We start from the raw sequence: 13,979 nt of genomic DNA, 5'->3' as shown, positions 1-13,979 counted from the left end.
GGGGGGGGGGGGGGGAACCACTCTTATTGTTTTTTTAAATCTTGTTACAGATAAAGTTACAAGATAGTTTCACCAACATAAAAAAAATGTTTCTTACTTTTTTCTTTTGTATGCATGATATCTGGATTCTCAAATATTGATATATCATCACCCCTGGGTTGTATTGCCTTTGGGATTTTTTTTTTGGTCACATACAGAGTAACCCAATCCAAGATTGGATCTATATCACTACATGGATAAATTTGTACACGTTAATAAACTTAAATCACCAATAATGCCTCCTAAAAATAAAGATAGGAAAGCGTGTAACAGTCTAGAATTAGTTACAGAAGGACACATTGAACATAGTACTCATTCTATAAACACAGATAGATACCAATAACCCCGTGAAACAAATAGAGATTGTCCTCCCCAAATTTGATGCAGCAGTTTTCAAATAGAATTGCTGAAGTAGAGGGCAGGGTGTCAGATCTTGAGGACACTAATACCCATCAGGAGAATCAAACAACAAGAAGAAATCTACAGTATATGCAGAAACGTTTAGATGATCTGGAAGACAGATCTCAAAAGGAACAACCTTAAAATTATTGGTCTTCCGGAGACTGTAGAATATAATGACCTGTTACACTTTGCCTCGTATACACTCCCTCAGGCCCTAGGTATATCCAATGATAAAATACTGATCCTAATTGAAAGAGCCCATAGATTAGGCCCTATTAGAATGCAGGATGATGTAACAAATCTTAAAAGACCAATAATATTTAGGTGCTTGAATTTTCAGGATAAAGCCCTCATTTTGTCTATGTACCGTAAAACTAATTTATTTACTATTAAAGGGAATCGCATCCTTATTTTTCAAGACTTTGCAGCAGATACACTTAAGAGAAGAGAAATGGACGCATATTGCACCCAAATTATAAAGCAAGGTCCCCAAGCTGCCCTTATTTCCCCGGAAAAAAATTAAAATATGGCATGATTCTAAGGTATTTATTTTACAAACCCCACAGGAGGCTAGAGATTTTATTGCAAAACCAAATATAGGCAATAGAGTAGCATCAACTGGTATATAAGAAAGCAATCTTAAGTCTCAATAGATCAAGTGGTCTATATAAGCTAGGAAATGGCTTTTGCTTTATGGTTTTTGGTCTGGCTTGTTTTTAAAGCTTGTTGTTTTTGAGTTTATTTTTCTGTTTGTTTTTCTCCCTCCCCCTCCTGGGCTCTATTTTTGTCTCCCGTGGTCCATCCCGAACCAAGGCAGAAAAACATCCCCTAAGCAAAAAGCTTGGAAAAAGACAACACCTCCTATCGCCCCTGATATGGAGACGACTAACTCCCGAAGGAAAAAAAGTACTTCACAGCCTTCACTTCCTAATTAAGCGGCCAAAGCCACCAGAAAAAACGGACGAAGTCCAGAAAGTCTTGACCCAAAGGAAGAGAACCTATAAAAGGAACAAGTCCTAAAAGGACACTTCCAAAGAGACCATGAAAGGCAAAACCGTAAGAACAGCGGTAAGAAGGACCTAAATCCTCCAAGCCTCCAACCCGCAACGGGTAGGAACACTCTAGTTCCCAAAAAATTCGGAAACGACTGAGCATGTCGCCGCAGATCTCAACGGAGTCCCAGCCCACTAGATTGAAATACGAATGAGGACTGAACCAATTCCTCATGCCCCTAAGCAACCACAAACCCTCAAGTCCTCTCAGAATGCTAGTTGAAGCTTGTAAAATAAAACAAGACAACCACACAAATCATTGTGATCACTAGGCACCCTCACTGGACCAACCAGACATAAAAAGGTGCCACGTGTCTTAACTAGGCCTCAAAGACAAAAGGATTTGTACCCAGTCAGGACCAGCCTGAAACCAAGGGCCCCAGCACTGTCAAGGTCACAGAGTCAACCCCAATGATGGAGGGGTAAAGAACAGTCAGACAGACTTTTGAAAACAGTGCGACCACAAAATTGCGAGTAACAATATGAGCTCTAGACCAAATAAAAATCATCCTCACCGGATGAAAATAAAAGATAAGGCAACCCGTAGGTTATCGCCTAGGAAGAATGGACAGACCTGCAGGACCAGCCCAACAGGGATCTGAGACTTCCAAGCTCAGAACTGGAAAAGGATACACAAATAAAGACTATAAGAAGATTACTTCATCCCCTTATGTCTATGTATGCAAGCCAGTGGAAGTGTAAGACCGAAAATCACCAGACCCATTAAAGGGACATTATACACTCATTTATTCTTTGCATAAATATTTTGTAGATGATCTATTTATATAGCCCATATATATATATATATTTTTTTTAAATGAATAGTTTTGCTTATTTTTAAATAACATTGCTCTGATTTTCAGACTCCTAACCAAGCCCCAAAGTTTTAGGAGAATACCGTCAGCTACCTTCTGCAGCTTGCTCCTGTTTGTGTAAAGGGTCTTTTCATATGCAAAAGAAGGGGGGGGGGGTGTCTTATTTCCCACTTGCAGTGGGCTTTCCAATTACCTTTTCAACAGAGCTAAACTGAGAGCTTCTAAGTATTTAAACAGTTTTATACTGGATTTTTATATCAGTATCTGTGCATCTTATTCTTTATAGTAGTGTCTATTACATGCAGTTATATGAAAATGAGTATACTGTTCCTTTAAGAGTGGGATCCTCTAGCAACGCCAAAAACGTGCCTTAGTAAGACATGAAGGCGCGCCAGTCAATAACAAAAGGCACAACATACCTCCGACGAGACAAAAGGAAACACCGACCCTGAAGGTTGACTCCCTGAGGCCTCAGGGACAGTCGCTCCCTAGGACGGCTGATCTGGACTAGGCGACCCCACACCTGATGAGCCCCGGTTAACAAAACACGGACAATATCGTAAGCACACTCCCGGGAGGTGCAGATGCCTCAGCGCCAAAGATATGGCCATGCGGAACCGTGTCGTAACCTCCGGTGGGAACAGGCCACACTCCCTAGAAATGATAAGTAGATTTTGGGTTACCTGCATGCGTAGTAAGAGTTGATGGTAGGGAACTCGTCTCGTGAGAAATAGAATCCCCAGAGACGGATGGCTCAGTGGGCACCAGATTCCCTGATCCCGAGGAACAGAGCACTCTAAAATGGCATTCGGAACATAACTGATGGGCATGTCTCACCCGGGCCAATTCATATTCTTTGCAAGAAGTAGAGTCTGAATCAGAGACATCAGTCTCCAAGAATTCCCCATAACTGGGACACTGTCGTCTCCAGAGAACCAGACACCAACGAGGAATTCTCCGTCGCCACGCGGTCAGGAAAACGGAAATGGAATCACAAGGTAAAACGTGCAGTGCATGCAAAAGCACGCCCGAGAAGGCTGCGTCACTAGACATAGGCCGTTATGTTCCAAAATAGCCATGAGCCGAAGCAACATTACACAGTAGCAGACAGAATCACATAAACATGATTATAAACCCCCCTGTTCAATAATACCCCTCAGGAGATATTAACCCTTGATTCCTAGATACATAAAGGACCCTCACTGAGACCCTATGTTAAAGTTATCCCCGAAAGGTTGTAGCCCCTCTAGGGTAAACAGTTGAAATTACAATACATATATGATGAAAGTAAAATGAAACGATCTTACCTGAATCTATGCTGAACTACCTTACCTGAATCTATGCCGTGGAACAGGAACACGGCCCTTCAAGTGTGACAGATAGTAGCGTCGCTTCTGCCATGGACTTGAGAGAAAAAAAGCAGGCAGCAAAACTTGTCAACGCTGATTGCTTGTGGAGCTGTTGATCTGAGTCGGGATGGTTTCACAGAAAGACTCTCCCTGTATCTCCAGACTCTAACTTTCACCCATGCTCTCATTAAGAGGCTGACAGGACTACTTAAAGGGACAGTCTACACCAGAATTTTTATTGTTTTAAAAGCTAGATAATCCCTTTATTACCCATTCCCCAGTTTTGCATAACCAACACAGTTATAATAATATACTTTTAACCCCTGTGATTATCTTTTATCTAAGCCTCTGCAAACTGCCCCTTTATTTCAGTTCTTTTGACAGACTTGCAGTTTAGCCAATCACTGCCTGCTCCCAGATAACTTCTCGTGCACGAGCACAGTGCTATCTATATGAAATACGTGAACTAACACCCTCTAGTGGTGAAAAACTGTTCAAATGCATTCTGAAAAGAGGTGGCCTTCAAGGTCTAAGAAATTAGCATATGAACCTCCTAGATTAAGCTTTCAACTAAGAATACCAAGAGAACAAAGCAAAATTGGTGATAAAAGTAAATTGGAAAATTGTTTAAAATTATATTCCCTATCTGAATCATGAAAGTTTATTTTGGCCTAGACTGTCCCTTTAAAACTCCAGTCCCATGCCGAAGAGTACTACCCTCCAAAAGAGACTATAGAAAACTTCTGACACTTCTCTGCCAACCTCCTGGGACGAAAGGCAAGGAATGACTGGGGATAAGGGAAGTGGGAGGAGTATTTAAGCCTTTGGCTGGGATGTCTTTGCCTACTCCTGGTGGCCAGGTTCTTATTTCCCAAAAGTAATGAATGCAGCTGTGGACTCTTTCCATTTATGAAGAAAAAACAGTGTGTAATATTGTATTTAATATCAGACTACACATTCTAGACAATAGTAACACTGTGCTATCTATACTATAATTGTGTTTGTAATGTTTGTCGCCGTCAGCAGTTGCGCACGCATTCTCAAAGTAATGTTGGCAGTGCGAGGCACGCACAAAGCTGCATCCAGGTGGATCCTGAAAATGGTGGATTCTTTCACCACCCTGCCATTTTTGGAATCCACCGGGATGCAGCGAAGGCAAACATCCTGAGATAATAACTATGTCCAGTCATTGTTTACCATAAATATGCAATATACTTTATTTGTTTTGGCCAATTGTCTTGTAATTTAAAGGGACAGTGTACCGGAACATTTTCTCCCCTTAATTTGATCCCAGTGATCCATATTACCTACTGGAGTGTATTAAATGGTTTACAAATAACATATTTACCTTTATGTCAGCATTTAAAACTGTTGATTTTGCCTGTGGTATCCATACCTACACTGAAATGTTCTATACTGATAAAACAAGGATACCTGATTTGCTTGACCCATTATAATGGGTTTGGTTTAATAGAACAAAACCAGCTATTTCACATACAAAAATAAACATAAAGAGGCTATTTATCATACAGGTTATACTCTGAAGCTAGTATAACAAGTCAATGTGAACACATTAAGGAAAAACGATTTTACAGTACACTGTTCCTTTACCTCTGAAAATTGTGGGCTTTTATAAAGTTCATATAAAGTACTGGTACATGGCATGTTTAAACCTACATTTTCCCTTATGCCTCTCTTGCTTATTCGTATCTGCCCCTAATTGTCATCAGCAATAAAGTGTCTAAGCATTGAACTCTACAAACAATGGCTGAGGGGAAATCCTGTTACATAGTTACTTTATCATTCTCATATGCAGCAGTCATTGTTTGCACATTTAATGCCAGTTTTACATCTGTCTAACTGTCCTCAGCAAGAGAGCTAAAAAGGGAAATCTAGGTTTCAACATAGCAGTGTGCATGTATTAGTGCCTGTGTGTGTATAAGTGTGTGTGTATCAATGTGCATGTCAGTGTCTGCGTGTGTCAATGCCTTTGTGTGTGTGCGTCAGTGTCTTTGTGTGTGTATCAGTCTTTGTGCGTGTATCAATATATCAGTCTTTGTGTGTCTGTGTATCAGTGTGTGCATGAGAGAGAATGTGTGTGAGAGCAAATATCTTTGTGCGAGTTTGTGTTTATGTGCTATTACAGTGTGTTTTTTGGACTGAAATAAGGGTGGCAACCCTACTGCCTACACTTTGTTTAACGGCCTATCGCACACAAATATACACTCTTTATTAGCTTCAGGGTCGAGCACACCTAGTCTAGAGCGGATACTACCGCAATTAACAGGGCGCACAATTCAGCTTATGCGCCCAACGTGATCAGATGCTAAACTCCTGCAATAATGCCTCACCAGCTCCGGGGGACCAGTCTGCTCTGGACGTTTTACACTTCCAGCCATGATCTGTGTCTAAAAACCACGTGCAAAGCAGCGCTTGAAATATACGTAAAGCTGGTGAGACAAATGTGAAAGCATTGACGTCACTAAATCAATATCAATGTTTGCGTGTCACGCCTCGCTTTCACAACCGTTCTGTAATTTGTTGATTATTTTGATTGACGTTAACTTCCAACAAATGTCGAGGGAAAGTTTTATGTCACTCCTCTCTGTTGCTATGACCACGTTGGCAAAGAGCCCTGCCATTGGATAAGCCGGTGGCCGGCCTTCGCTCCCGGGAAAATGGCGGAGGTCAGGAGGAGGTTGTTGAGTTATAGCAAGAAATACTCTACAGTCCAAGCGTCTTCGGTGCCTTATTTATGGTTGTGTAATGTGACGTCACATCACCCCCCTGATGATGCGCATAAACTAACTCATAGTGTGGTGTTGTATGGTGCTAAGACAAGAAAACACTCCATTAAAGGAATTTGGAATGGAGTTCCTAAAACAGGGAAGCTAACATGTATTACCTCAAGTATGTTTGGAAGCCAAAAGGTGATGGTTGTGGGAAACCCAATTTACGACAGATCAAAGATACGCTGCTTTTCTCAAACCACTTATGTAAGAGCATCTAATAATTATTATAATGGGACACACCATCGTAGCAACAATGAGTCTCAAGCTTTATCTCCTCTTTACAGAAGCCGTACTGCCTATTATGATATTCTGGAGGTCACTAAAAGAGCCACCCAATCACAAATCAAGACAGCCTATTATAAGCAGTCCTTTCGCTTCCACCCAGACCGCAATTCAGGAAGTGAGCAAGCTGCCAACCGTTTTAGTGAGGTCAGCGAGGCTTACTTGGTCTTAGGAAGTGTTCACCTGCGTAAGAAGTATGACCATGGCAACTTGAGTTGGGAAGATGTCCGCACTGCCGGGAAACCTAATGGGAAAGAAGACAACTCTCCAAGGAGAGATATCTCTTCTCGTAGGGGGGCATCAACTAGCACCTCATCGCGCTTCCCTTCTAAGCCCATGTTTGATTTTGATGCATTTTATCAAGCACATTATGGGGAGCAGCTGGAACGTGAACGATTCATTAAAGAGAGGCGCGAGCAGATTCAAAGGCGTAAAAATGAGCCAAAATATAAATGGCGGTTCTATAAAATAGGCGAAATGTCAGCTATACTGCTTCTGCTTTCTGCCATGCTCCTACTAATGTCTCTGAAATAAGAACTGCCCTCTTAGTCTGTGTACATTGTTTACAAGATTCTTTCATTGGTGATGAAAAAAACGGATTCTTATCAAAGGATATCTAGTATTTTGAGAACCATTTATTTCTGTAAACGTTATTTTAAAAAAAAAAAACTTTGTGCCATCTTGCTTTTAATATGTTTTCAAGCACAAAGCAACCATCGTACTATGATCACCTGTTGCACTGGACAGACTTGGATAACTCTTTCTTTGGACATGATGAAAATATATGAAATTTGCTATGGTTTGGAAAACACACAGACTGCTTTTTACATTTTCCTGTATATTGCTGCTGTAGAAGGCGGTGTATGACGTTAAATAATCCATAAGAGTATTGTTTCTGCCTTATGAAAATTATTTTCTATGCTCGGTTTGTCTGAGAAGTGATCTATGTAAAAGCAGTTTTCTTCTGATTTCTACCTGGAACCATGTAACCTAATACTACAACTATGAGTCTAAACGCTATGGTAAATCTGTGTGTGGTATTTTAAATTGTTTTGTTGGCCACTCAGATTTTGCGTCATGCTGTACTAGTAAAGTACAAAGCAACATATTTATTTTTTACACCATCGGTTTTATTTATGATTCTAAGTTGTAAACCTTCCTTCGTCATAGCAAGTAGTTTATTTCATTTATGACCTGAAACTTCCAACTATGTGGTACATTTCTGAGTAGTTTGGCATCATGTACCTCACATAAAATAAAGCTCTGTTCATTACATTACTGGGTTATGTCTGCCTAGGCTATTCTGTACAAAAATGAAAACTGAACCGCAAAAGTTGGCACGAATAATTTATATAATCAATTTAGATGCATGTGATTTGAAATATACATGAAGGAAGCTTTGTTAATAGTGTTCCTGATCCGTTTAAGTGACCTTAAAGTGCAATTTTGTTCCCTACTCTTGAATTATTTCTGTTGATATTTTTTTTAATTAATGTGACATGAGAGGAACAGATGGGGCAGGTTAGAGTGCCTACATACTTTGCACATGAAGTGGTGTACTCCTATAATTGTAATATTTTAAACTATAGAAAGTACATTCTATTCAAAAAAGAAAAAAAAAATATTTTATGGTAAAATTAAAAATGTAAAGGGGATTGTTCGCAAAAAATTGTGTACATATTCCAAAAAGTGAAATGAAACATGAAAAATTAAAAATACTGAATGGTAGTGTATGTATATGTGTATTATATAATATAATAAATATATATATATATATATATATCTCAAATTAAATATGCAAAACAATTTAAACTAAACTGCTGTATCTGTACAGTAAAATATATTTCTTAAAGCAAAAATATTGAAATCTGTACAGTCTCTTGATTTTTTTTTTTTTACTATTTCATGTATTTTGACAATGGACAATTTTGTATGGAACACAGGAGATAGCGATATGTTTTCTAGGAGCCTTGGGAAGATTTTATGTATAGATATAAGTTGGTGCATAATAATTCTCAGGATCTAGGGAGTTCTGTCTCCTAACATTATACCTCTGGCTTGCACTTTTTAATTTATTGGTCATATATCTGTATATGTAGTCTTCCCTGGATCCTTCAAGTTGTACCTTGTGCTTCAATATTCTGGCTGAGACTTATAGTATCATGAATTTAGAACTGCTACATAAAGAATAACTAAAAAAGGAGGCACGGTACATTTCCAGTATTCCTGCTATTGTTCATTTTGTGATGTATACTCATCAGTCATTATTAAAGGACCAGTAAATACAGTACAGTAGATTATCAACAAATACATGATAAAAAGACAATGCAGAAGCATGTAGTCTGAACTTCAAATCAATAGTAGATTTTCTTTTCTGACAGTAGATTTTTTTTTTTTCTGACAAATTTTCTAAGCTATGTCTATTTCCACTTTCCCTGTATCATGTGACAGCCATCAGCCAATCACAAATGCATAAACATATATTCTGATAATTCTTGCACATGCTCAGTAGGAGTTGGTGATTAAAAAAGTGTAAATATATAAAGACTGTGGGCACTTTATGTTAATGGAAGTAAATTGGAAAGTTGTTCAAAATTGTATGTTCTACCTGAATCATAAAAGTTTAATTTTGACTTGAGTGTCCCTTTAATCATTAAGACATTTGGGGTCCCATTCTATAAAGGTCCTTCGGCTCCATTGTGGAATTCTATAAAGCCACTTTTAACCATGAAAACAGAGTGTCTAGCTAAGGGGCGTATACTGCATTTTGGGAAGGAGATGCCTACATTACAAAGTGCACAATGAAAATTGTAATTTAAAAATCATACAAAACGAATAATTGAATCATTCACACAAAAATATTCCAGAAAAAAATTGTATTGTTAAGGTGCATCAAAATAGTGACAACATTGTTCACCAAAAATCGTATTTTATTAAAAGTGTAAACTTTGTATGTAAATTACACAGTAATAAATCGTATTAAATATGCATATGATAAATCTTAAAGTTAAGTATACTGGATATCTAAAAACAATAGAAATTCTTACTTATCAGTTGATGGTAGTATTTTAGTACAAAATACAAAGCGTAATTGTTGTGTTTTTTTGTAAAATCAGCATATATGAAATTCTTTCAAATTCCAGCATAATTCTCTAAACATTTTTACCCTACAGATCTCGCTGTTTTTTCTTGCAAATTGAAAGGTGGTGAACGTTTATCAAAATACTCAAAACACTAATTACTCTGAAAGGAAAACCTATGCATATGAAAATAACAGCAATTTAAGGTACAGTGCACTGAAAACAGCATCATTTATTAGGTGTAATATTTAAGTTGAGACATCCAACGTTTTTCCCCCTGTGTACTTCGTCCTCCATTGGAAGCTTTTACATAGCAGAGAGCTCTCATTACTTGCAGGAACAACCCATTTTTATAGAATTCTATGAGGGCTGCCCCTGCGAGTGTCAGCGTGGATAACCATGTATTGACGGGCAAATTTTGTAGAATCAGCCCCTTAGTCTGAGGGTGAAAGTATCCATGTTAGATGTATGGTGGACACTGTAAATGATTGTAAGAGGTAATTAATGAAGGTTAGGAAATTCCACTAGTCCCGTACTAGATGGAAAATTGCAGAGGACAAGTAAGATCCCAAGCTTTTGTTTATTTTTAGTATTGTGAAAGTAAGTGCCAAAACAAACAATATATTATTAGTTATGCATAGATGGATCATTGAAATGAATATTGGGAGGTAAACTATAATAATAATTACCTTAATAATAAAAATGTAAATAGTTTTATTTAACTAAAACAATAACATATTTAATTTTAATGCTTGCCCCTCCCTCCTCACACTTAGGTCCTTGTGCAGATCTATTCCACCCTAAACAATCTTCTATTCAGTGTGCTTTTTGAAAGTTAGTATGAGTTTATTCTGTGTACATAGATTTACAGTGGAGCAATGGATTTAAAAGGACAGTAAAGTCAAAATTAAACTTTCATGATCCAGAAAAAGGATGCAAATTTTAACCATTGTCAAAATGTACTTATTTTATCTAATTTGCTTCGTTCTCTTGGTATCCATTGTTGAAAAGCATACATAGGTATGCTAGCTGCTTGTCACTGTCTGACCCAATGTGTTCAGCTAGGCCCCAGTAGGAAATTGTTCTCCTTCAACAAAGGGTGTCTAGAGAATAAAGCAAATTTTGATAATAGAAGTAAATCTGAAAATTGTATGCTCTATCTCAGGGTTCTTCAAACATTGTTTTCCCAAGACCCAGTGGCATAATACCACATAGCTTTGCGACCCTATTTTTATGTCTGAAATTTTCTGAAGTAATATACAACAATATAGCTGCAATTTTTGGCAAAGTGACTAAAATGTTTGCATACTTTTATTCCTGATTGTAGTCAAATTTTGAAAGTGTTGTAAAAGGTAATTTAAAAGGTAAAATAACACACACTACAACACGAACATAAGTTGCATCCCAGTAAACATGGTGTTGCGACCCAGTAGACCATATAAGCAGGGAGAACTTATATATATATATATATATATATATATATATATATATATATATATATATATATATACACAACATTGTTACAAGTCCCAACTCTTGGGGAGAATGGCTATGCCACATCAGCCCCACAGGACACAGAGCACTTTTTTGTATTGTGAGTAGCATGATCGGTATAAGGTATAGGGCAAAAGTTCTGTGTCAGGTATCACAGTGGTATCAATGCAGTGATCAGAGGCATAAAGTAAGACTGTCGCTTACCACCGGTCTGGCTGCAGATTCTGCCTTCCATTCAGCCTTTTGCAGCTCACAATGCACCAATGGAATCCAGGTCTGTCTTCTGTGGGTGTGGTCGATCACGATGTGTAAAGCGATGCTTTAGCCAATCACGTAACTCCTCTGGCGAAAAGGCTCGACGATCAGGCACCACGTGGTATGTGATTCTTGCACTCCTATAGGCTAATCACTTCTACCTTGTATATCCTTACACAATGGCTTGCCAAGTGGGAGATTAACATAGAAACATAGATATTGACAGCAGATAAGAGCCATAAGCCCAGCAAGTCTGCCCGATATTACCTAACAGTATAAACTTATCTAGTTTGTAGGATAGCCTTATGCTTGTCCCATGCATTTTTAAAGTCCCCCACAGTGTTTGTCGCTACTACCTCTTGAGGAAGTTTATTCCATAAATCAATCACTCTTTCTGTAAATGAGGTGCTTCCTCAAATTACTCCTGAATCTACTACTCTAGCTTGAGATCATTACCCCTTGTTCTTGAATTTTCCATTTTATGTAAAATACCCACAGCCTCAGTTTTACTAAGCCATTTAACGTACTTGAAAGTTGCTATCATATCACCTCTTTCCCTTCTCTCATCTAAGCTATACATATTTAGGTAATTGAGCCTATCCTGGTAAGTTTTATTTTTAAGACCATGTACCATTTTGGTAGCCCTCCTTTGCACAGATTCAAGTTTGTTAATATCCTTCTGAAGATATGGCCTCCAGAACTGCACACAATACTCAAGATGAGGCCTAACTAATGATCTATAAAGTGGCATAAGAACCTTACTATTTCTGCTGCAAATACCTCTACCAATACATCCAAGCATTCTGCTAGCCTTACTCGCTGCATTACTACATTGTTTTACTAAGTTTTAAATCATCTGAAATAATAATTCCCTAGTCCTGTTCCAGTCAGTAAAGTGTCATTGAGTCTGTAATTAACATTTGGATTTTTCTTCCTTAAATGCATTATTTTACACTTTGCTGTGTTAAACTTTAGATCCTAGTCGTTTGTCCAATCCTCCAATTGTTGTATATCACTTCTCATTTTGTCTACCCCCCCCCTGGAACATCCACTCTGTTACAAATTTTGGTATCCTCTGCAAACAGACATACTTTCCCCTGTAACCCTTTGCTGATATCACAGATAAATATGTTAAACAAAACAGGCCCCAGAACTGACCCCTGAGGAACACCACTAGTAACAGCCCCCTCTGCTGAATGAACTCCATTTACTAAGACACTTTGTTTTCTGTCCTTAAGCCAGCATTCCACCCAGTTCACATTTTTTTGAATCTAGACCAAGGAGATAAAGTTTGTGAATTAGTTTATTGTGTGGGACGGTGTCAAATGCTTTGCTAAAATCTAAATATGCTACATCAACTTCGCCACCCTTGTCCAATACTTTTCAAATAAGTCAATTAGATTAGTCTGACATGATCTCCCTGAAGTAAAACCATGCTGATTTTGGTCCTCTAAATTTTTTGTCTTTATGTAAGTCATAATTCTTTCTTTTAAGAGACTTTCCCTTAATTTCCCTACTACTAAAGTTAAACTAACTGGCATGTAGTTACCAGATTCTTCTCTACTGCCCTTTTTATGAAGAGGTATTACATTTGCTATTCTCCAATCATCTGGGACAGCTCCTGTTAATAGTGACTGATTTAAACAGATCAGTTAATAGGACAGTTAGCACTGATCGAAAATTTCTTTTAAAACACTTGGATGAATATTATCAGGACCCACTGCTTTTTTAACATTTATTTTTGATAATGCTAACAAAACCTCATCCTCTGTAAAAAGATTACTGTTAAGCTTGTTTCTATTTTTCGTAGCATCCCTTAATGTAGACATTCTATCTTCACAATCTTTTGTGAAAACGGAACAGAAGTAATCATTGAGACAGTCTGCAATCTGCTTATCTCCTTCTATTATTCTACCATCAACTGATACCTTATTTTTTCTTCTTTCACTGATATATCTAAAGGATGTTTTGTCCCCATGTTTTACTGACTGCGCTATCTTCTCTTCTGCATGAGCTTTAACCTTCCTAATTAACTGCTTAGTCTTTTTTTTGTTGGAGTCTCCATATTTTCATATCATCATCTGCTTGTGTGTGTCTGTAATTTTTATAAGCTATCTTTTTTGTCTTGTACAGCATGTGCTTCTTCTTTGGAAAACCAAATTGGTTACCGCTTTCTTTTACTTTTACAGACATGTCTAATACAGTGTGTGGTTGCATCTAAAATGGCACCTTTCACAAATTCCCACTGTTCTTGAACCCATGTAATAAGAGTTTTCCATTTTAAATAGTTTTTTTAGGTATTCTCCCATTAATGAAAAATCTGCCTTCTTAAAGTCTAAAACTTTTGTTTTAGTCTGGGTGGACAGTTCCTGCACATGAATATTAAACCAAACAAATTGATGATCACTGGATCCTAAGT

General features: G+C 37.9%; 2 protein-coding genes across 2 annotated transcripts in view; one reads left to right on the top strand and one right to left on the bottom strand.

Moving 5' to 3' along the window:
• The window catches only part of BUD23 (BUD23 rRNA methyltransferase and ribosome maturation factor), a 39,967-nt gene extending 33,853 nt beyond the window's left edge, over positions 1 to 6,114 (bottom strand). The window contains exon 1 of the mRNA XM_053706324.1: positions 6,009 to 6,114. Coding sequence (XP_053562299.1) covers positions 6,009 to 6,056 — 48 coding nt within the window. The 5' untranslated portion in view covers positions 6,057 to 6,114. The remainder of the gene's footprint in view (positions 1 to 6,008) is intronic.
• Positions 6,115 to 6,287: 173 nt separating this feature from the next.
• Positions 6,288 to 9,364, top strand: DNAJC30 (DnaJ heat shock protein family (Hsp40) member C30). The gene has a single exon (XM_053706323.1). It carries the CDS (start codon positions 6,336 to 6,338, stop codon positions 7,263 to 7,265), a length of 930 nt encoding a protein of 309 aa, XP_053562298.1. The 5' UTR covers positions 6,288 to 6,335; the 3' UTR covers positions 7,266 to 9,364.
• The last annotated feature ends 4,615 nt before the right edge of the window (positions 9,365 to 13,979 follow it).

Source organism: Bombina bombina, chromosome 3 (assembly GCF_027579735.1).
Source record: "Bombina bombina isolate aBomBom1 chromosome 3, aBomBom1.pri, whole genome shotgun sequence".
In the NCBI taxonomy this organism is placed as follows: domain Eukaryota; kingdom Metazoa; phylum Chordata; class Amphibia; order Anura; family Bombinatoridae; genus Bombina; species Bombina bombina.
This window is presented reverse-complemented; position numbering and strand designations above follow the sequence as displayed.